We start from the raw sequence: 24897 nt of genomic DNA on the forward strand, positions 1-24897 counted from the left end.
CAGACATTAGCCATAGTTACACCAGTCAGATACCATACCGGCAGCATGTTGACAGTGTCAGACTGGGATATATTGGGAGCATTCAAGTGGATTTTCACGTAGCCTAACTCAAAATCTTAACGTAAGTTACTGCTGTACTGTAGAAGACTATTACTTAGCGGTAGTGGGGACTTGCTTTCAGTGGATTTGATTAACTGACAAAACCTGATGAGTAATTTTAGCCATTTTGGCTAAAAGGCATATTAACATGGCTCTTTAAGTTAATTCTCTATTCACTGAAAGATTTAGCATAATCTACGTGAATGGTCTTGTATAGTTTAAATCTATATAGATGACTTTACAGTACAATTAATTTGTTTACAATATGTGTCAAGTCTTTCGTACATTATTGTGATGTATTCACAAAGTATAGTATAAGGCCATCATCGCTGACCATCTATGAACTTCTAGTTTCATTTTGGTTACAGGACCCTACAGTCAGTCATTGCAGTCATTCTGTCTCAAGACATATGATGAGTGAGAACTTTTAATTGATATAATGTCCATGTTTCTTGTAGACAAACAGATTTAGGCTATTATTGATTTATTTGTCAATAACACTGAGAAACAAAGAAGCATATGAGCCCTGGTGTGTGATGTTGGTGTAGAGCTCTATTTAAACATACTGGGAGAAATGAAAAAGGTGACAATACCCAGGAAGATGTTATGGGGAAAAGGCTACAGTTTTTGTGTGATGTACAATATCAATAATGTAAAGGGTTATAAAAGCATAGCATGAGTCAGCCCACAAAGTCCATTTTCTATCTGTGAAATGGCTTAAAACTGGTGTGACAGTGTTATTATGACATCACAGACTGAACTGGTTTTCTCTAGATTTTATCTTTTGTAGACTGCTATTCATCATGATTAGGTTCCAAGCTTAACGAGTGTGCATGTCAATTCTTGAACCGAATGGCGTTACCCTCTGAATTCCTGAAATAAGTTTGGAACTCTCAGAATGCTATGGTATAATACTAATGAAAACATCCCTTAATATACAGCCAATTGCACAGGTATTTGGATAATCACTAAATCCTTTAAAAACCTTTATTTTGCTTAAGTTTTGATATATAATATAGATATAGGGTATTCCATATATTATAGATTTAGGTATGTAGACATACACCAGGACAACAAAGTGGTTTTCCCTCATTTTGAGGTATTGTCCTGTGTTTACCCATGATTAAAATTGACCGCAATAACTATTTTACTTGTAAGAGATAGCCAGGCAATTAAAAAGTAATTTTAAATAAATAAATGATATATATATATATAGTTAATTTGTGTCAAGTTCCTAACTTGAGGTCTTGTTATCCTTAAGCCAAAAGCCAAACATATTTATTTCTTATAAAATAAATTGATTTACTCTCTCTCTTTAACATGGGTGTTCCTGTCAAAGTAAACAGTCATCGATTTGAGGGCTGTCTTCAAATTCTAACATAGACATCCGTCCCACGAATCAGCAAGTCTGTGCATGTTGGGCTGCAGCACAGAGGTAGCCAAGAACACCATCTGTTTCTAACTATTAAACACCTGCTTGATGGCAGCAATCGATATGAGTACACATTGTCCCATAGATTTGTTCCATTATAGTAGTCTTGTTGCGACAGTATTTCCAACAGGATAAGAAAATATAAATGTCACCCAATTTGTATATTTTGTGAGATGTTCAAGGTTTCTTTATTGTTGCATCTTGTGCATCTTGTGTCTGGTTCCTCAGACATTATAGCAGCATTAATATAATAACAATAATGGCATGTAAAACAAGGAAAATAAAAAATGAAAAATCAAGAATTGCAGCAGTATCAATATTTTTATAGTAAAGTGTAATTATTTAAATAAGCTACACTGTCATGAGCATCGTTATGGGCAAACGGCTTTTTCATTACAAATTTTGACTTTATATCTCAACTTTTCTACATGCAACTTATGAGGCCTATCTCTCAGAATTTGGTGCCCCCCCACAAATATGAGACAGGCAATGTGTAAGATATATAGTAACAATTGTGAGATAATTCTGAGATGTAAAGTTAGAATTAAACTTTTTTTCATTCAGTTGTAAAAACGGGCTTCCAGAGGTATATTACTCAGTGGTTTCCTTTGCTGGAATAACTTTTAACTACTGATCGCATATCAAACGCCTCGCTTATCCATCACTCATGCTGTGCATAACCCTGCCTATTAGTCTGTGTTCAATGATAAATCCTTATGCATCACATAATTAATTAATTTCCCCTATCTATGACAGATCTGGAATGATGGAATCCCATCACCTTTCCATGCTCTCGTCTTTAAAGGGAGACTCGAAGACAGAGGATTATATCCAGCCCCATTATAAGGAGTCCTATCGCCTGGCCATTGACCAACTAGTGACTGACGGCAGAGAGAGTTATCAGAAGTTCCTAAAGGGAGAGCGTATAGGGGGCTTCCTGTCTGAAGAAGAGCTCCTCTTCATCACTGCCAATGCAGAGCAGCCCACGTCTGGAAATGACAATTTCCAGACGGAGGAAAGCAATGGTCCTCCAGACACCAAGTCGTCCACAGGGACATACTGGCCCATGCACTCAGACGTGGCTACCCCAGAGCTGGTTCTAGGGTGGCCCGAGGTCCTGCGCGAGAGACAGCAGACTCATGTGGAGCTGCTCTTTCATCCACCGAGACAAAACCACCCCACCATCAAAGAGGTCATTCGTAAGAATATTCAGGATGCAAGACAGGTAAGACAATCAGGTCCCAAGGTGGGGTCTGGGGACCCCCAGGGGTTCTTCAGGGGGTTCCATGGGGTCCCCAGCAAAATGAGGAACAGTTTTATACACTATTGTATTTTCTAGCCATTCAAAGATGGACTATCTAGTATCTACAAGCTTGTAGATTATGTTGACAAATCTTCTTTTATGGGGGTCCCTGGCACAATTTGTTTTATAAATGGGGGTCCGTGGCCAAATACATATCAATTTGGGGGTGCTTGACATGAAAATGTTTGAGAAACATTGATGTAGAAAACACAAAACAAAGGATGGGTTGAGATTCAAACTGACCCAGATCTGCGACATAGGCCTACTCACAAATTGAGCCAGACAATGACTAATTTTGAGAAAGTCTAGGCTCCTGTCTCTCACACCATGTTGCAAGTCCTTCCTTTCCTTCAAAGCAAATCTACACGCCTTTTAGTGTTCTCATCTTTCAGCTCAAAGGAGTGCCAAGCAGGGGTGTCGGGGTGGAGTTAGCTAAATCTGGTTTTGCAGCTTACCTCCATGAGACAAAAGTGTGGGAACCTATTCATTGTCAACATGTTAGAATAGAGTTTACATAATAATAGCTTTTGGGTGAGGAATAATGACTTTGATGATGTTGATTCATGATGTAATGAAGCTGATGTGATGGTTAGTCCAGCTCTGTACACTACATCAGAAGTATTGCATGTACAATTAGTCATTAGTCTATTAGTAATGTATTACACTGCATTACTACTAAAGAAGAGAAAGACCAAAACCTGTTCTAGAGAATACCAGACATACTAGCTTCTTATCCAGAAGTCATAGAATCTCATTGCTGTCCAAAAACATAAAATTATAAGTGAAAATGATCAGAAATGTATGAAACTTATGTGATTAAAAGAAGTCACATAGTTGAGCTGTTGCTTTGGTCAGCATATGTCATTTTGATTAACATGGTCATTGTAGTTTAAACTGGAACAACTTTATGAAGTGACAGTGATGGCTTTTTTGACGTGGTCGTTGAGCACGGACAGTACCGTCTTTACACTCAAGTCGTAAGAAAGTCGAGGTCACAATCGAAATTATATATTGTCATATCTCAGGTAAAAATTGTATATACTGTATCTTTACATTTGCATACTGTAGAATTGGTGGTGGTATGCACTGTAATACATGCACATCTTTCTGGTTTCAACCATCTTTTTGGCGTGGCTCTCTTCAAATGGGGTTTCCGCAGCCAAATAAATATCAATTTGGGGGTCCTTGACAGGAAGATGCTTGCTGATAGTTTAAAGCAGTGGTTCTCAAACAAGTTAAAGCCAGGCTCAAGTTAAAGCACTCGTCATCACCCATTCCTGCAATTTTTTTCTAAGCTTAATTTCTGTGTATTTCTTCATAGGTCATTGCCATTGTAATGGACATGTTTACTGACATAGACATATTCAAGGAGACTGTTGATGCCTCTCTCAGGGGAGTTTCAGTCTACGTGCTGCTCGATGAGTCACATCTGAAGAGTTTCCTCACCCTGGCTGAAAATCTAGATATCAAACTTCAACAACTCAGGGTGAGTGCATATTATATGAACACATCTCTTTCATTCATCTTTTGTGCATCACCATGGCCATCTCATGTGGTTGACAGAACATAGCCATGTGATCTCAATTAAGTGGACATTGAGTTGCCACACATTGAAAGAGATGAAACTTTGTCCATGACGTTTACAGACCACACAGAACGTTCCCTAGAACCTTTAACCACTTAAACCCTATATACTTCGTTGACCGGTGTCCCCAAATCTATTCGCCAAAAATAGCCAATATAAAAGTTCACAAAGCCTTGCGTTGTGAGCTTGTCGGCTATTTTCGTATTTATTTTTAAATACGGACAGAATACGGACGCTATAGGGTTCATGAATAATAAGTTGGATGACTGGTCTGTTAGCATTTGGTTAATAACTTCGTTTGCCTCAAATTGGATGTTAGCAGAGCCAGCAACAGGATCAGAATAGAAGGAATATAAATGCATAAAATACATGATTATGCATCCGTGAGCAACAGCATATCTGGACATTCCCAATTTGATAGTGATTGCTCATAGTATAAAAATACAGAAGAATGAGATGTAATAATGTAGTAGCCTAATATTAACTGCTACTGCCCACAATTGGTCTGCTACTTTGGCACACAATGTGTATGATTTGTGCTGTTCATTTGTTGATGTTGCTGTTGTCATTGTTATTATTTGTTTATTTATTTTGATTTTTTTCTTTATTATTATTGTTTAGTTTTGTTTGTCAGTGGGTGGGGGGAGGGACTAGGGAATGGGAGAATTGCCATGTGCTGTAGGGCATGTATCTGCTGTACACCTGTTACTCAAATAAAAATAAGTTTAAAAAACAAAACAAAATATTAACTGCTAATACTGTTAGCTTATGAGGTTAAATGTTTCATAAAGTTTAAAACATAAAATGTGAAAACAAATTAGAGGAGGTAGCCTACATCTGTGGCCTACAGGCGGCGTGCACAGGGAATGTGGTTGCTCCAGCGGTTTGTGAGATTAGCTGTGTATACATAGACAGACTTATACAATAGATATGACTCCTGCAGAGCCATGTCATAAAAAGCATTGCCAATAATAACATGCCAATGCTTCACTCTCAATAAAAGCCTGAAGCCTCCTTTCAAACCTTGGTTTCTCCCGTTTTAACTGGGTGGGGTGATAATTACTAGCTTTAAGTGATGCTAAACACACCCTTTAAACATCTATTATGCACATTCTTAACAGACTGTGAAGCCAGCTATCAACTAGGCTACCACATAGTGTAGAAATAAGCATCATATTTCAATGTGCTATTAAGTTAATAAAGGTTAACATTGTTCCTATAAACTTTATAGTATAAAGAAACAATGTGGGCTCGCTTTAAAGCCAAAAAACTATAGTTACTGTATAAAAAGTACAAATTCAGTTTGACCTGGTATCTCTGTCTTTGCGTTGTGTGTGGGTGTAGACGTGCCTCTGGTTGATCAGGTTGGGAGCACCTGTTATCATTCTCCTAATTGTCATCAGTCTTAAAAAAAAAATTTAACCCACGATTTTGTAACCCTATTTTTTACACCCAGTGCCAATTGTCTATGTAATCCTGGACACTACCTTCCCTCTGCCAACCTAGGGAGGCCAGGGCCGAGCTCATGCCTCCTTCAATGCATGAGAGCCAACTGACCTTCTTGTCACCTGACAGGGGAGAGTTTCCCTGGTTGGACGTAGCGCGTGGAAGGAACACGTTATTCCAACCAGTTCCCTTCCCCTCCATCAGGCGCCCCGGCTGGCCAGGGGGAGGCGTGTAACTAATTGTCATCAGTTACACACCTGCTTGCATAGCTGATGGTAGTAAGGGGGGATGGAGGGGTATAGGGGGCGGGAGTGATGGGTGTGGGGTGCTCCCCCCTGGCTCCAGTGAGCTTGTAGATGAGCTATTTCCGATGGTTTACAGTGTGTGTGTGTGTGTGTGTGTGTGTGTGTGTGTGTGTGGGGGACGGGGGACGGGGACGGGGGACGGGGGACGGACGTATGGGGTGTGGGGAGTTGTGTGAGGTCATGTTGACCAATACACACCATTAGTGTTAAATTGGTGCTTGAAATTTACAAAATTATTGCCAATAAAATTTCACCCATTTACACACATTCATACACCGATGGCGGAGGAAACCATGCAAGGCACCTGCTCATCGGGAGCAATTAGGGGTTCAGCGTCTTGCTCAAGGACACTTCGACACTAACTCTGGGGGAGCCCGGGATCGAACTGGGAACCTCGCAGTTGCCATCCGGCCGCTGCCACCCCCTGTACTCCCTATTCAAAAACTGGTTTTCCCAAAATAGCAGATCTACAAGCTCACAACGCATCACATTGTAGATCGTTTTTTTTTTATGACAGAGGGGGGGTGGGGGGGAGTGGCAGTGGAGTATGGTGTGCCATACTTTTGGGGGAGAATAAATAAATAGTGAAGATATCTATAGTGGGCTCGCTAATGACTTGGGACTATTTCATTCTCCAAAGGGCATTTGACCGCTTTGAATAGTTATTTTTTGTTTTAAAGTGTGTTATTATATGCTTAATGTCTCTGGTCTGTACAATATCATCTGACATGGTCTTTTCACCTCCTTGAACACAGAACATGAGAGTGCGCACCGTGAAAGGACAGGATTACCTCTGCCGATCAGGAGCTAAATTTCATGGAGCAATGCAACAGAGGTTCCTGTTGGTTGACTGCCAAACTGTGATCTATGGTACATACAGGTAAAAACCCATACGTGAAAGAGAGAATAAATATTAAATTCACTCAAAAAGCATTACATTATACTCTTATACTCTGCTCATTTTGGTCAATACTGTTTCCCTTGCCACTGTTTCATAATTATGTGAAGACATGTTTGTGAACATACAAGTCAAGAACACTGATAGATTTCAAGAAAACCTCATTAAATCATACTGACAACAATTTGTGGACTTCAACATGTACTGTGAGATGTTGATTGATCAAATGGTGTCTCTTTAATTGTAAAACACAGTACAAAGTACCACTTTCTGATCAGTCGGAACAAAAACCTCTAAAATTGGTGATTTATGCATAGTCCAATCTAAGGTATAAATCATAATCTGGTATTCAAAGGAAAGACACCACTTAATGCTGACAAAATAAGTAACATTTTCCACTATCACAGCTCACTTTGTATCGTGTTTATAAAGTAAATTATATTCACTCTAGTTTTTTTTTCTGTTTTCTGTTTCTTCCCAGCTTCATGTGGTCATATGAGAAGATCCATCTGAGTATGGTTCAGGTCATAAGAGGCCATCTGGTTGAGTCCTACGATGAGGAGTTTCGAACACTCTATGCCAGGTCCACTGTGCCAGCTGAGCTGTGCCCTCCAGAGGGGTTCGTACACGATATCAGGCCAAATGGAAGGCAGATTATGGGCAAATACGCCTCTAACGCCGGCCAAGGTTTTGAGAGAAAGGATCAGTTGAGACATACCCTTGACACAGTATATCGTAAAACTTGTGAGAGGCAAATGGGCATGAGAGATATTGAGGAGAGGCTTTATGAAGATAAGCCAACTGAACCCATGCCAGTAATTCATCAAGGGGTGGTAGCTCAAAACCGGATGAATCAACTCCAGCCTCCATCAGAGACTATGGACTATCTGAAAAGGCATAGCTATGCTGGCGAGAGACAAGATGCCTCATATATTCCGCAGAATGCAAGGCATAGGGCAAGTAACTGGAACATTGCTGCAGATGTGGGATTTCCTAATGGAAGAACCAGCTACAACACTATCTTAGAAAACTGTTCCCAAGGCCCACAGATGTTCAGAGGTCAAAACATGCGCCAGTCCCTTCATGGCATTGACCAACAGGTCCTCTCCATGCAACAGAACGTGCCGACACTGGAAAGTGCATCCAAATCCTTCATGCGCGATGCGAGGATTGAGTCTTACCTCAAGAACACAGATTCTCCATTTGGAGACTCTTGTGAGTACTTAGATCAGTATGAAGCACCAGACAACAAAGCTAGCTCCTTCATGAGCTCCAGGAGGAGGTCTTCCCTTGCTCTTCAGTCCACTATTCCAGAGCAATTAGAAATAAGCAGTTACACAAACACAAACACTGCTGCTTATCAGGTCGACCCCTCAGTCACACCAAACAGCACTTTGCACTACTCGTCAATGCAATGGAACCCGACAGCAGAAAATAGAATGAAAAATGAAGAATTAAAGAGGCAGATTCTGGATGATGAGAGGAATAACGTCAGCTATGGTCCAGGAAGAAACTCTCACCAGTCTATTTATGCCAGTCTCGGCAGAGTCAAAGGGGGCGCAATGACAAGAAACCCCAACATCCTGGCAGACAACTGGCTCAAAAGGCATAGTCTGGCAGACCCGAGAACGAACACGGATGATTGTGAATCCCCGGGGCCCATGTATGGAGGAGCGTTTGCAAGGAGACAGGTGGATAGAAGTACAGGAAGGGTCAACGCACAGAATGGAGGATTTGGATTGAATCTGAATGAGGATCAGAGGTCGGTGTCTCATTATGATGTCAAAAGCCTTACACGCACAAGGAGCCCACCTGAATCCAACTGGCAAGAGCCCCCCTCTAGAACAATGTCTGCAGCAATACTTGATGTGAATGATAAGGAGCCAACATGTAAATCCGGTGGCGTGAGCTCACCACGTTTCCTAAAGAAGGGCTCCAAGAAAATCAGATCCTTACTCCACATACCAGAGAAAAAAGAATCTTCCTCTCGACACATAGAAAGGGCCAGTTCAGGTGGCAGTACGGACACCATAACGGCTGAAGAAGAGGAGCAAAATTTACATAGCAGCACAAACAGGTATTCATCAGATCACCAGAGGACCCACTTTGCAGATGACTCCAGAAAAGCATCATCTCCTCGATTTAGAACCGAAGACCTCCATCCAACAAATCCTACAAATATGCCACTGAGATCACAACAGAGGCATAGACACAGTGATAAGAATGTGCGGCCTAGCCATGAAACAGGAGACTGGCGTAAAGGTGCAGACAGCCGTTTGCATAGTAGATTTGAGCCATTCTGTGCATTTGAAAAGAAGCAGCCCTCGCGTTCCGCAACAGACTTTAGCAACGCAGAGAAAAGCAAAAGTACCCCGTCTTCTAAGGGTAGCACAGCTAATGAACATAACCTCAGCCGGGCTACACACGGACACCATGAGAATAAACTTGAAAGATTCATACAAAGAGTAGGGAATTTAATACATAAAAACAAGCAATAACTAGAATGTCTAGTTTATGATTACACTTTTGTGTGGTTGCTTCAACAGTTGTTTACCTATTACCTGGTTAAAAGGTTAAAGATTCAAATATTGCCACAAAGTCATCAAATTGCACTTTTTTTGTTTACTAAACATCCACAAAAAATCTTGCCTCTTATATAGACTATCTATAAAATAAAAACGTAGATCACGGTACCCACATGGAACGGTGTGGCCAGCTTGTGACGTCTGTCAACAATGCCATCATTAGTCTATGTGCTATGACTCAAAACAGGGACGTGCACAGATAGACTCTAGGTGGCGCTAGAGCACCTGCCCTTTGCCCTCTTGACCAGAAGTGCCCTTTTGAAAAAAAGTTTGTTTTTTTCAGTTTACAGCAGGGGTCTTCAACAGGGGGTCCTCAGAGTTACTACAAGGGGTCCGCCAAATCTTTATGTGATATGATTTTTCTTTTTACCATAACCACTCAAAACCTAGCATCCCTTTTCTGAGGAGAACTTTAGCCAAAAATAGCAGATCTACAAGCCCACAACGCCTCGCGAGGCGTTGTGGGCTTGTAGATCGTCTTTTTTTGGCAAAGAGGTATAGGTGTAGAGGGAAAAAAGAGCAGACCACGTAAACAAAAAAAAGTATAATTTACTTGAGCACCTGCCCCTCAAAATGTCTGTGCACGCCACTGACTCAAAATGTGTTAAATATTTCAAAATGTATAAATCATGATGTGAAAAAATAAATAGTGTAGCTGAGCCTACTTCAGTGGCCTACTGGCAGTGTACACAAGACTGATCTGTCCAACGGTTTGCGAGATTAGCTCCAGACACTCGGACACACAGACCAACTCTCTAGACTCGGGTAGAGCCTCACCGTAAAAATATTGATTTTTACCCAAAATATCACCAGTATAAAAGAAACAAAAAGAGAATTAACAATAAGCACCTGAGAATGCTATAAGTCCAAATACAGATAAGCAAAAGGTGAAGATGATGTACAATATTTTGATTTACTGTATATCATGCCCCATAGATATAACCTAAGGTTCGAAGATTTAAAGTTTTAAGAGTAGCATTACAAATTGCAGACAACAAGGAGTGTTTTGTTGTGGCAAACGCGCTACCTTCCTGTGGCATGACATTTAAAAAAGTAATCCATTGTCAAGCAATGTTTTTACGTACGGAGGAAATTGTTTTTTTCTGTTTTGTTTTCTTTTCTTTGCATTTGTAAAATTAGTTTTACAGTGTTAACTTTGCTTACTTACAGTATGCGTTTGGCAAAGGGTCTTTAAAATCAGATCCACTTATTTTGGGCACCGAGTCCAATCTTAGGGTCCATTTTACTGTTAACAATGAGGTACAGGTGCTTCGTATATTTTCTTTGGAAATATATAGTTTATTTCAATATAAAGAGTATTTTTTGCCAATTTGTAGTGTCCATACTCCATCTGTATGTCTCTTTCATGCACTAATGTTCTCCATAGGTGTCAAAAACAAGATGTCATTTAAAAATCCAATGTTTGTTATACATTTCATGAATATGCTACTGTATGACAATCATTTAAAGTCCGCCCCCCCCCCCTATGAATCCATTAATAAATTTGTGCAATATTTTTCATATTCTACTTGAACCAGAGCACTTATTTATTTATTGAAAGAAATCAATAATAATAGATGTGCACCCAACAGGTCTTGGGACTTCAGTGGGGCCACTTTTACGAAGTAGGCCCTGTGCGAGCAAGCAATTGTCCCGAAAGCCTGTCATGTTTGTCCTATTTATTTAGGAGCCATTATGGTGGGTATATCCATCTGCTGTAAATGTTGTACACTGAATGCTAACAATGCACCTCATTGTTCATGAGTGATTGGCAGGAGCGGATCCTGAGTCCATGGGGCCCTGGGCCTGAGACTGCCTCAGGGCAGTGAGTTTACATATTTCAAATATGAAGAGGTCAGTGAGTTCAAATATTTCAAATATGAAGAGGGCAGTGAGTTTGAACATATGAAGGGGACTAGTGCCACAAGACGAGTTAGTCTATTTAGGCCTTGCATCAAGGCGGCTTCTTATTAAGTTGCTGTTTTTGTGAAGATATTATAACGCTAATTAGACCCCTATACAGAGAGTATTCACTTCACTCTCCCTTTACCCCAGTCCTTTATGCTATATGATGGGGCTGCTGCCCTCATGTGGTGGACGTGTATTACTACAGTTCCCATAAATGTTGATTCACAAAATGTAGGCTACATCAAAATCAACACAATTCAATACCACACTTCAACATAGACATTCAGTGTCTTATTGCCAGCTGGAAATTGTGGTGAGGATGTCCTCAAGTCAAGTGCTGTAGCTAAAGTCTGCATGTTTTTTTTTATCTGCACAGAGATTTAAAAATATATATATTTTTAACATTACAGCCAACTGGCTTTTGGTACCCCAAACATAAAATGCCGTGGCTCTGCTTGAGTTTACTAAAGCAGTTGAGGCAAAGCATAGGGATGGGTTTTATATAATCGAGAGAAGATGGACATAAATAAATGACAACTTCAAATGTGCTAATAGATCATGGTATGGCTGTAGTTTTAGCAAATCTTTAAAGGTGTGTATTTAATTTAGAAGGCCTTTTTAACGGTATACTGCCCCTATAAAGGCATGCAATTTTGAATGTCATAATGTTTGGTGTACTGTGAATGCCATGTTTGTCATGCAAGAGTATCATAAGCACTGTGTATGAAATCATTTCAATTTCTTTTTTAAATAAATGTTTATTGTAGTAAAGTAGGAAATGAAAAAGAAAATGAAGTAAACAAAGCTCACCCGGCCTGAGGCGTAGCCAAGGTTCTGGAGCTTACAAAACACTAGTTAACAGTCATTTTAATGCAAACTTAGGTTAGGTTAGATACCTTATTTATGATATATTTTTATATCATTCCTGCCTGGGAGGTCTGAACAAATAGAGTGTGCCAAATGGTCTTTAGAGTATAAAAGCATAACAACAATACAAAGTTTCCGCATACAGTGTGCCATTACAAGCACAGATAACGGCTCTATAAAACAGTATCTGTAAATATACATTTTCCTCAGAGCAAACATGTCTTCACAGCCAAATGAATGCCGAAACCAACATGAACAAATGTTCCTTTTTTAAACAGTTGGTACACATATATACACAATATAATATTCTGGCTAATTTACTACTCACTTCCTCTTGCTTACTCGTGCTTTAACATTGTCAGTGCCCTTGGATTTTGTCTTTGTTTTACTGTCTGACGACTCCAGAGAAGCAAGCTTTTTCTTGAGCTTTGCGTCCCCGGCTGGTCTCCTCCGGTCTCTGTTGGGGCGCGGCTGACTCCCCCGCTGGCCTCTTGAGCTTCCCACCGTGGAGCCGGTTTCCTCCTCGTTCTGCTTGCTGATCAATGTGTCCTCTGGGTTCCACACTAGTATGTTGACCCCTGCGTTTGAAGATTACACAGCTTTAGCATGATAACATCTCCACTTTGGTCAGTTGGTAGATTCAACTCTTCCAAGCCATTAACTATTATTTTGGGAAACTTACCCATTCCAGACCCTATTACATCCCCCAGTGGGCTGAATTTGTTGACCTAAAAATAAACGTGACCAGGTTTTAATAACAAAGTTTAAATCTCTTTATTAAAGGGTCATTAAATCCTAGAGCAATTTTGGAGTTTGTTTTCTTGGGACAGGTTAAAAACTGTTCAGGGAAAACACAAGTTCCTGTTTTAGGCCTGCATTCCGTGTGTAGAAGGCACTCACAGATATGATTCCGGGAGCGTTGGGATCTCGCAGCTGACACGCGAGCTCTCCGGTGTTGGAGTCAAAGATGTCGATGGTCCTGTGTTCGCCTGGACAGACTTTGTCATCAGGATACCGCCCAGCCACTATGAGGTCATACATAGGATGCCACGTAGCCTGCGGTCAAAAACACAATGCACAGTGGTGTAAAGTAACTAAGTACATTTACTTAAGTACTGTACTTAAGTACAGTTTTGAGGTATTTTTGACTTTACTGGAGTATTTCCAATTTTCAATACTACTACTCCGCTACATCTCTGAGGCAAATATTGCACTTTTACTCCACTAAAAATGTTTTAAACTCTACTTACTAGTTACTTTGTAGATTTTGATTATTATTACAAAACATACATTAACCACTTCAGCCCTATATACATTTCGGGCATTCGAAAATAGCCGATCGAAAAGCTCACGCAACGCATTGTGAGCTTGTAGATCTGCTATTTTCAAAAGATTTTGATACATTAGAAAACTGGGTAATGGGACATTCTGCATAATGAGTACTTTTAATTTTGGTACTTCAAACACATTTTGATACCAATACTTTTGTACTTGCACTCAAGTACATTATGGATTCCGGACTATTACCCGTAACAGAGTATTTCTATATTGCAGTATTGGTACTTTTACTTAAGTAAAATATTTGAGTACTTTTTCCACCACTGACAATGTAGAACTTTTGAGTCATAGTCCCGCACAATACATTTCTTTGCAAGCACAACAGAAGGAGACACGTGTTCACGGGGGAGACGGCCAACCTTAATGGGGGTGATGTGCTGAAACTGCCTGTGGGGATGCTGGATGATGTGCTGCGGTTTGGACCAATCAGCTGAGGAGTAGATTCGGATCTGGTCATACTGGTCTGTGGTGAGTAGCTTGGTGCAGTCCAGAGGATTAAAGTATGCTGTGGGGAGAAGCCAACAGAAAACATTGTTAATGTTGTATTAAGGCCGGGAAGGGAACGCATCTGTGTCATTTTAAAGATTTCTTTGGCTATTAAAAAATAGCAGATATACAAGCTCATAGCGCCGCACGAGTGCCGCGCTATGAGCTTGTAGATCTGCTATTTGTTAGAAAAATCGTGTCCCTGGAACAAAATATTTTTAGATGGGAGGGGGTCCGTGGACAAATACATATTATTTTGGGGGTCCTTGACACAAAAAATTTGAAAACCATTGATAATAATAATGAGCAACATAAGTAAAAGAAATGATGAAAAAAAACTTTAGGAACAAGAAACTGTTACAAGACATTTGTAAAAGTTTGAGTTTTTTTTGAGTGAATTTGTAAAAAGATTTGAGTTAAAAACTTTCGCTTTAAAAAAGTATATATATATTCAACCTAAAGATTTGCACACATTTTCACAATTTAAAAAAGAAATGGCAGATCTACAAGCTCATAGTGCGGCACTCGGTGCCGCGCTATGAGCTTGTAGATCTGCTATTTTTAAATAACCAAAGAAATCTTAAAATGACACAGATGCGTGCCCGGTCTTAAAGGGTTAAACCATTAATGACCTGAGGCTGATTTTAAAAAAAAATCTTCTAAATCCTAACAGTTTTCTGGAAAACTTATATTGCTCATCAGTGGTGCTCCAAACTTTTTAATGTCAAGTATATATAGAATTATATGTATTTGGCCGCCGACTCCCATGTCAAAATAGTTTGCTCCAGGGACCCCCCAGAAGCAGATATTTGAGTTAAAAATGATCGCTTTAAAATATATTCAAAGATTTGCACAAGTTTTCAAGACTTTTCAAAAATAGCAGATCTGAAAGCTCGTAGCGTGGCACGAAGTGACGTGCTATCTTTGAATAGCCAAAGAAGTCTAAAACGATGCTTTCCCGGTTTGAATGGGTTAAAGTCAAACGAAATCTGACGACAGCCATACAATAGATGAGGTTCAAAAGCACATGTGCACTGTTTTTTATAATCTAGGGCAGGGTTTCTCAAAGTGACGCAAGTACAGGGGTGCCGCAGAATACTTTAATAATATTTGGATTTGATCAATATCACTTCAGTTTAACCCTCTATACTTGGTAAAACGGACCTGAGTTGCACTGTACTTGGTGCATTATTTTTCGATCTACACGAAATCTCTTCGCCAAAAATAGCCGATCTACGAGCTCACAACATGCCGCAACACAACACGTTGTGAGCTTGTAGATTTGCAATTTTTGGTGAATGTTCCCCCCAGAAAAGAGATGCTGGGGTTCAAGTGGTTAAATGTCAAGTATAGTTATTTTCAATCTGTCCTAATGGAAACGGATATTCTCTCAAGTTTCCCTCGTGACATACTGTATCTTAGGGGGAAAGATTTACCACTTATCTATTAACCACTGATCTAAAGAGAATGTAATTAATACATTCCTCTTCACTTTGCTTTTGATGCGCAACTTCTACCATTTCATGGAAATTTGCAAAACTGTTGCAGAAGGAGAAAAAAAAAAGAAAAGACAGCACAAAAACGAGCCCTTCGAGATATAACCCATGAGACGTGTTTTCCAAAAGGGAGTGACACCTGAGTTGACAGCTTTGTCATGAGGCATGTCATGGAGGAAGCTTTTCTTGTCTTTAATGTTCCTCAGATCCCACAGCTTGACCGTGTGATCAACAGAGGCCGTCACCAACAGCCAGTCACAGCGGGAGTTGAACTCAGCATGGGTCACTTTAGCTTTGTGCAACTTATCGTTGAAGACCTACCGCATTAGAAGAAAACTAAATGTCATTAGCAAGTAAAATCAACAAATACAAAATACAGGAAGAACTCATTATGTATGTGATTATTTTATTTAAATAGTCTAGTTTGATAAAAAGCTATATAAAGACTTTACTGTCTTATGGCATTTAAGAATACTGTATGTATGAAAATATACATAAAGAGCATGCAGTGACTCATTCAGTGAATCAATACCTTTTGACCATCCATACTGGCTAGTAGGAGGTTTCCCACATTGTCTCCTGTGACGAGCAGCCGTCTGCTCACAGAAACATCTACACAGCAGTACCAGTAACTGGAAACAAAGCAAACGAAAAGACAGGTGACTATTGGCGATGATTGCATACTACGGCTGAAAATGTACACATAGTACAAGACTACTACTAATTAATGCAATAATATCAGTCAAATTATCACCAAAACAATCATTTGATTTGTCATGAATACAACTAAACTCCAGTGATAATTTTGACAGCACATTTTTATTGAGTTTTAGTCATAGTCTTGTGAATATAATTTAATTTAGTTTGTTATATTTTAGTCATCTAAAATGTTTTATGTCGACTAAATCTACTGTTGATTTTGTCAACAAATGTATTTTGGCGGGCCTTGATGGCTGATTTTACACTTGGTTGCATGCTGAAAATATATTAATTTCAATATATTTAGTCTTAGTTTTAGTCATCATACAGTAGCTTAGTTTTTATTTAGTTTCGTCAGTGAAGAAATGTAGGTAGTCAACAGCTTTTCGTTTCAGTCGATGAAATGAACAATGCTAAACTCAAGGGACTTTGTATGAAATCCTATATAGTGTCACAATACACAATATTGTGCATTTTAACTTCAACCTGAAACAAGAACACATTGTGTTTTGTCCAATTTCCTCCCTGACTGTCCTGCATTCTCACCAAACATTATGGTGATCATGGCCACAGTCTTGGGTTCTGGACAGAACGGTGGATGTACAACCCTCAAAGCTCTGCAAGGTCAATGTGCCATCACCGGAAGCCACGTAGACTTTGGATAGGTCTGTTGGACAAAACTTCATCCCTCCAATAAAGTCTCCAGCCCCTTTCTGTGCACAAAGACAAATGCTGGCCTATCACAGGGAGCACTACACTCCCTAATGATTCAGGATTGGAGCCAGACTGATATATCGGTCTGGCCAATATATCAGCCATGTCCAATCTTTGCTTCTGGGGGTCCCTGGACCTTTGAGGTGGGGGTTCAGCGGCCAAATACATATAATTTTGGGGGTCCTTGACATGAAAATATTTGAGAACCACTGATATAGCAACATACGTTTTTCAGAAAACTGTTAGGATTTAGAAGACATTTGTAGACTCGGCCTCAGATCTTAACAGGGTCCCCACACATTTTTAGCAATGAATTTCCAAAACTTTTCCAAAACTTTTCCAGAATATTTAGCCCAATTTCCAGGCCTATATAACAATCATTCGGCGCAATAATGTGTCTCTTACTCCTATGCAGAATGCCCAAAGATAGGCAGTGTAGCAAAAATAAAGTTTGAGACATACATTAGGCTGCCGTCACAAAGCCCGTTCGGCGAAAAACTACTTATGTTACATATTACGTGTAATATTATTCATGTTTATGAAAATGTTTTGTTTTAACAAAATCAATAGCCAAAAACAATGCATAGCCAAATATTTTTCCAGGACCCTTGATAAATTCCAGGACCTTTGATGATGTTTGATCAATTTCAAACCTTTTCCAGTACTGGATTTTTTTTTTTTTAATTTCAAAATATTTCCAGGAATTTCATGACCGTGGGGACCCTGTCTTAATGGCTTAAGGGGCATTCTGACTTGCACGCTGGCTACAACTTGTTAAGACAATGGGACTTTATCTTACTCAAATGCATCTGTGTTGGCAAATACTCTTAGAGTATTCCCATTGAAATCTCGAAGTGCTGTGGTGCCCCCCATAGACGAAGTGAACAGCTGATTAGGATTTAAAAGGTCAAACTTCATGTCTGTAACTGAGTCTCCTGCTCCTGTCTAAAAAAAGGACACATAAATGTGTAATTATCAATGAACATCTCATAATCATGGTACAAACATTAAACTTGTTGCCAGATTTTGCAAGAGAAATAAGCAACCAGGTCTATGAAAACAAGCCCAAAAGAAGCGACTAGGCCACATGAGCACTTTAAACGTACATACATTGGTTGTTTGAAAATAGCCGATCTAGAAGCTCTCAACGCGCGGTGTGAGCTTGTAGATCTGCTATTCAAAAAAATAATTGACAAAAGGTTACAAATGTGGTATGTTTTGGAGACATTTTAACAACACAAATCTGGTATGGGGGTCCCTAGCACAAAATATTTTCAGATGGGGGTCCATGGACAAATACATGGTTCAGAACCTCTGGTTTAAATAACATTAGGAAAAAAAATCCAAGTTAGCAACTACGCTTTTGAAACAAGCCCAAAAACCTGCGACTACCAATTATTTACAAGCTACTTTACAAAAAAACAAGTGGCTTATAATAAGCAGACATGGCAAACCTGCTACTGATCTCTCTATACAAATCAGGTAAAACATGCATGATCTTGTTTTCAGCAAAAGTCATAAGATGCCCATTCTCACCCCTTGAATAAAACTTGTCTTATTAAGAACATCAAAGTCCCAGAGCACTATGTCCCCACCCTTGGACCCAACAGCCATTGTAGTGGGATGAGTGGGGTGCCATTCTAGAGAGGTGATTCTGCGATCAAAAGGGCTGGCAGTGCGGTGGAGCTTGTAGGAGCTTAAGGAACGAAGAAAGGGCTCCTGAAGACACTGGAATAGAATAACAGAAAAGAAACACGAAAATTACATGATTTCAAGTCACTGAGAGAGGGGGTGAGGGGTGTGTCAGTACGGATACAGGATAGGTGGGCTCTAGGGACATCTGGGCATCTCGACGTAACATTGGCTATTGTGTCCAAAATGTTAAAAAAGTAAATATTTTAATGTAAAGTATACATGATGTCTGTGAACATGCACGGTACATCATTATCAGACTTAATTTTATCCTTCAACTTCTTGTTTATGCCCCATGACCGGATATACAGGTTTTGTAGCAATGTATAGCAATTGTAGAAATATTAGACCTTAATTGTGTGTTTAAAGGTAGGCTAAGTGATATTTTTTGGTTAAAACAAAAAGTATTTTGTTAAAAGGTTAAAGCACTATATTGTGATAGTATTTCTATGGAGTGTTTGTTCAGTAACAGGGGCCTCCCCATCTCTCCAGCTCTTTAATAAACAGAAAATACATTTTTTGGTAGGTGACAATATTTCAGCCAATCAGAAGAGAGTACCCATTTATCAGCTTAATTTTTATAGTGTTCCAGTTCCCATTTTGTCAGCTCATTTCTTAGTGTCATCACTTCCAATTTCACACGTTTAATCTGTATCCTGACTGAATTCTCTATCCTTATTGGATAAAATTGGAAATGAAACTGAAACGAAAATGCATTTTCTGTTTTATAAAGAGCTGGAGAGACATGGAGACTCCTGTTACTGAACAGACACTCTATAGCAATGAGTACTATCAGAATATAGAGCTATTTAACACTTATTTTATCCAAAGAAAATCACTTACCCTACCTTTAAGTATGTTCTACTCATGTATACTTTAAAACATTTTCCAAATATTTTATCATTTAACATTTTGGAAAAAATAGCCATTTTAACACTGAGGTGCTGCCACTGCCCACTCTTCCTTGGTACCCACCTACCCTGTTACCGTCAGTACAGTAGTCTACTGTAGCTCGGAGGTTCCCAGGGATCCTCCGGGGACCCCCAGGGATCCTTAAGGGGGTCCCCAGCTAAATGATTGATAGTTAGGAACCAACTGGACCCTCCGAGAGCGTACACATGGAACCAAATGGACCCGTTAGGGTCCATTTGGTTTCACGTGTACACTCTCTGAGTTAAATTAACACTGATGATAGGCTGCGGTGTAGTTTGGGTGTCCCAGAGATCAAAATGGTATCAAGTGGGGGTCCGTGGGCTAATGCATATCAAGCTGAGAAGTCCTTACATTTTAAATGGAAAAATCTTCTCTTATGGGGGTCCCTGGCACATCTTTTAAAATATGGGTGTGCAGGCTAATACATGTGTCAATTTGGGGATCCTTTGACATGAAAAAGTTTGAGAACCACTGCTGTAACTCACTGCTTAATTTTAATTATTCAAAAATCAGAAAATGTGTGCAAACCTTTGAATATATATATATATTTTTTAAGCGAACATTTGTAACTCAAATCTTTGCTTCTGGGGGTCCCTGGAACAAAATATTTGAGATGGGGGTCCGCGGCCAAATTCATATCATTTTGGGGGTCCTTGGCATGAAAAAGTTTGAGAACCACTGGCTTACCCGTCTCATCTGTGAATGAAGACATTGCCCCAGCGTGCTCTTGTAAATGTAGTGCAAGATGTTTCCATGGCCACTTCTCTTCTGAATACCTGGGGAATTGGAAGTTTAGAGAAAATGCCCACATAAGTAAGCCTAAAATTTCGATTAAAACAGCGCGATTTGATGCCTAAATTAGAGTCGTATGCAACGTAGTACATTATTGTGGGCAGTGGCACAATGCAAACCTGCTTTAGTCGTCTCCCCGTCTATCTTTTCTCGTAACTTTTTGGAGATAGATTTTTGCGCATTATCACCTGTTCTTTTTCTTGTTTTCATCTCTTCCTGGAAATAATAATAATAATTTCAAATGCAACGGGATGGTAAAGTGACAGTTTATTTATACACATAAGCAGTTTCTCAAATAAGTGTCCATTGCTTACCTGTATACGACTCGATATTTCAGAAAGTAGCCTTATGTTGTTATTTGTTTATTCGCTAAACAAAATCTCTGTGATCATCTAACCACACGTGCGACTGTTTTGTAACGTCTGTGGGTGTTGTTTCAGCAATCTGACGGTAGGTGTCAGTGTCAACACACTTTCATGACGGAAGCCCTAAAAGGCCATTATTCATTCAAAGTAAGGATTCACACTTTTTTTGTGACTGTTGGTAGGGCATTCTACATTTTGGTGGCATACTGTTTTGTCGTGATCTAGGACTCTCACTCTGGAGTTATGTATTTATTTAAACGGGTGTAAATGTTCTGTGGCTACCCCGGTCCCGGATGTGTTCATGTAATGATTATATTGTTACTTGCTGTCTGCATTTTGTTTGTTATATGAAAAAATGGAGAGATACCCGCACACTGCCACTTGCACGTTCAAGAGAATATTTATTGATGCAACAAAAACAACGTTTCGGTTGTGTAGACCTCCCTCAGATTTGATTAAAACAGGCTGACAACATAATTCAATACATTTCAGACTGGTATAGACATCCAATCAGTGATGATCCAAACAAGAGACAGCTTGTGCTGACAATGGTCACGTGACCTTAAAGGTACAGTTCACAAGTGCCTAATGCAATCAATGAAAATACAAAATAACAATAATAAGGGACACATTTTCATGCCACATAATATAATAAAGTCAAAATAAAATACAAGTAAAAATACAAATACAATTGTTAGGAGACATCCGTCATTATGCTCTACTCCCAATGTTTGTCAGAGTGGTAAATACAATTAAAAGCAATGTATTCATTTGGAACCACATGCACATTTTTATATATGAAAACAACTTTAACCACTCATATGGGTCCCTCAGGGCTCTATACTAGTGTATTTTCTGTTTTCTGTTATTATGGGGCTAACAACACGACACATTGGGTCGTGTTGTGAGTTTGTCGATCTGCTATTTTCAGTAAAAGCTTTCCCCACAATACGGAAGCTGGGGTTTAAGTGGTTAAGCAATAGGCTACATGCAATGTAGTATTGCCTGTGTATGACCATTGACCGCACAAAAGGAATTTGGGGCAAAATGCTGGTTTTATTACACGCTTAAGTTTTGGTCATCTTAGATAGATTAGGAATTCACTTCCCACATTATTCCCATTGACTGGTCCACTGTTTGTAATCTTCAACTTCCTAAGGCATCTTCTGTTAGCAGCTGCTGGGTGGGGTGTATGCCATTCCCAAGGAAAAACCCTGCACCCAATCATTTGCTGTAATTGGCTGAAATGCATGGCGAAATGCATGGCATAGGCTGCTTGGCATGGGCATTCGCTCGCCTAGTGGCTCGCTCAGGCGCTCCTCACAACGCAAGCCTCAAGGAAGGCTGAGCTCTGTACTGGTTCATCTACCTTCCTCTTAAAAGATTTAAAAGTTCATGCATGTGTTGTAAAACATTGCACATAGGACATTAACCAAAACAAGTAAGCCTTGCTGAGCCCTGAGGCCCATAAGGCAGGAGCCTATCTCCTGTTTCCCCTGTTAACCAAAACAAGCACTCCCCAAATATTTTATGCTTGCTTTGGCTTTGCAAGAGGCTAGCTTCTATGTGTGTGTGTGTGTGTGTGTGTGTGTGTGTGTGTGTGTGTGTGTGTGTGTGTGTGTGTGTGTGTGTGTGTGTGTGTGTGTGTGTGTGTGTGCATGTGTGCATGTGTGCATGCATGCGTGCATGTGTCTGGAGTTAATCTCCTTTTTTTCACGTGTTTTTTGAAATTTAACATTGGCTGGGCTCTGCTCAGGTTGACCAAATTTGAAGTCATACATTATAGATATGTCATCGACGACTGGCGTCATAGACTGCTGATGTCACAGTCAGGCCACATTAAGTCTGATATCCATATATAGGAGCCAACTACAATATCCGCATTGGAGCCACACTGTTACCATGTGGATATCCTGAGGTTAACATAATTCCATTGTTTCCTTGGGAATTGCATACACGCTGACAAGACAACCGAATGAGAGGTTAGTTTAGTTCTATTAATTTGACGTGACGTAACTGTGACATCCACTACAAATTGGTCTATTTCTAGAGAAACCCCCAAGCGCAGAAGCGTTCAACTTAAGAATGGCCAGTAGAAATTTCCTTTGTTGTCTTCTCGGGCCTCATTTGCAGAGAATTCATCATTCACCTGAACAATCCAAACCCAAAGGCAGGACAGGGAGCAGGGGATGGAACTACCAACCCAAGAGTCTGGAAAAACACACTGACAGAGTTATTGGTTTGGCTTCTGCACTGTGGTCTCTTTCCTTCTACAGTTCTCCTCTCCTCCTCTGCTATCTCTACAGGGAAGGTAACATCTGCAGCAGTAAGTTGGTTCCAGTGTGTCAGTATGGGGGGACGGTGCTTGTATGTCTGCTTGGAATGGCCTGTCTCAGAGGCTGGGGGAGATTGAAGAACCCAGAGTATCTTCGATTTATCTCCATTCTGGAGGAAACCAGGAATAGTAGTACACCTAGAAACAAGAAAACACTGAGATGCTATGATTTTGACTTCTCTCACTGGCCCGTTGACTTCAGCTGGACAGAAGTCAGCAATCAGAGGTTGTCCAAGGCAGGCGTCTCACTGGTGAAACCAGAGCCCAGAATGGGACGAACAGCAGATACGGTTTTCACGTCTGTCTGCACTATGTTGTACAACGTCATTGGTTTTCTCATTGCCCACTCATGTGGGCGGGGGATGATGTACCCAGGATCATTAAGCTTAGTGGTGAAAGCCATGAAGCATAGACTTCAGCAAGGCCGGGCTCGACTCATAGAGGAGTTTGACGGCCAAAGGAACAAACTTCTCGCCTGCGATGGAAATGAGATTGACACCATGTTTGTGGATCAGAGGAGAGACGGCGGGAAGGGCAGACAGACTTTGGTAATCTGCTGTGACGGGAATACAAGCTTCTATGAGATTGGCTGCATGAACACTCCATTGGGAGGTGGCTACTCCGTGCTGGGCTGGAACCACCCAGGTTTTGGAGGCAGTACAGGAGTTCCGTTCCCCCAGAGTGAGGCCAATGCGATGGATATAGTGGTCCAATTTGCGGTACACAAACTGGGCTTCCAACTCAGTGACATCATGGTGTATGCCTGGTCTATAGGGGGTTTCACAGCCACTTGGGCAGCGATGTCATACCCAGAAATCTGCTCTATAGTTTTGGACGCCTCCTTCGATGATGTGCTTCCTATGGCTCTCAGAGTCATTCCTGCCAGCAGCTTGAGGCCGTTGGTAGAGCAAACTGTCAGGCAGTATATGAACCTCAACAATGCTGAGCAGCTTTGCAAGTATCAGGGACCAGTACTGCTGATCAGGAGAACCAAAGATGAGATGATCACAACCAAGGGTCCAGAGGACATCATGTCTAACAGAGGGAACGACCTTCTACTTAAACTGCTCCAGTTCAGGTATCCCAAGGTGATGACAGATGAAGGAATAAGAGTAGTCAGACAGTGGCTAGGAGCTTCCAGCCACATGACAGAAGCGTATGTCTACAGAAGCTATAATGTAGATGATGACTGGTGTGTGTCTGTTCTGCAGTCCTACCAGATGGGCAGAGATGTCTTCTACCCATGGAGCATTGGTAAGGATATGACATTAGAGGGAAGGCAACAGTTGGCTCTTTTCTTGGCACGGAAGCACATGAGGAACATTGAGACGACACACTGCACTCCTCTCCCTTTCTCCGAGTTCCACACCCCATGGAGGCTGTGAGATATCGACGGAAGCGGATGTTACTAGAGATGTTGTGTGCTCAATGTGCATTCCCGGGCAAGGCATGATTCCATTATTGTGACGTTGTCGTTCAGCAAATGTTCAGAGACGTGTTGCTGTCGACATGCTGTCAGAAAGCGTGCATTGAAACTATGGGTGTCACAATATATCGAGTCATGTCACGAAATATTGGTGATATTAAAACATATGTGTAAAATTGCACATTTATTTTAT

At 40.4% G+C, this 24897-nt stretch overlaps 3 protein-coding genes across 3 annotated transcripts; 2 read left to right on the forward strand and 1 right to left on the reverse strand.

The window, feature by feature from the left end:
- On the forward strand, window positions 1-10073 carry fam83b (family with sequence similarity 83 member B). The gene is made up of 5 exons (XM_084077120.1): window positions 1-121; window positions 2288-2756; window positions 4156-4320; window positions 6926-7050; window positions 7550-10073. The coding sequence occupies exons 2-5, from the start codon at window positions 2295-2297 to the stop codon at window positions 9564-9566; spliced, it is 2769 nt and encodes a 922-aa protein (XP_083933246.1). The 5' UTR covers window positions 1-121; window positions 2288-2294; the 3' UTR covers window positions 9567-10073.
- A 74-nt stretch (window positions 10074-10147) lies between these two features.
- On the reverse strand, window positions 10148-20559 carry ddb2 (damage-specific DNA binding protein 2). The gene is made up of 9 exons (XM_084077121.1): window positions 20474-20559; window positions 18698-18889; window positions 16994-17160; window positions 16281-16380; window positions 15888-16065; window positions 14126-14271; window positions 13329-13484; window positions 13111-13156; window positions 10148-13006 (listed from the first exon to the last, which is right to left on the reverse strand). The coding sequence occupies exons 1-9, from the start codon at window positions 20480-20482 to the stop codon at window positions 12753-12755; spliced, it is 1248 nt and encodes a 415-aa protein (XP_083933247.1). The 5' UTR covers window positions 20483-20559; the 3' UTR covers window positions 10148-12752.
- A 2469-nt stretch (window positions 20560-23028) lies between these two features.
- Window positions 23029-24663, forward strand: LOC311058653 (phosphatidylserine lipase ABHD16A-like; the record flags this gene model as incomplete). The annotated part of the gene is made up of 1 exon (XM_084076116.1): window positions 23029-24663. The coding sequence occupies one exon, from the start codon at window positions 23029-23031 to the stop codon at window positions 24661-24663; it is 1635 nt and encodes a 544-aa protein (XP_083932242.1).
- Between the last annotated feature and the right edge of the window lie 234 nt (window positions 24664-24897).

The sequence above is a fragment of the Gymnoscopelus microlampas genome (assembly GCF_963454915.1).
Source record: "Gymnoscopelus microlampas genome assembly, chromosome: 13".
Classification (NCBI taxonomy): domain Eukaryota; kingdom Metazoa; phylum Chordata; class Actinopteri; order Myctophiformes; family Myctophidae; genus Gymnoscopelus; species Gymnoscopelus microlampas.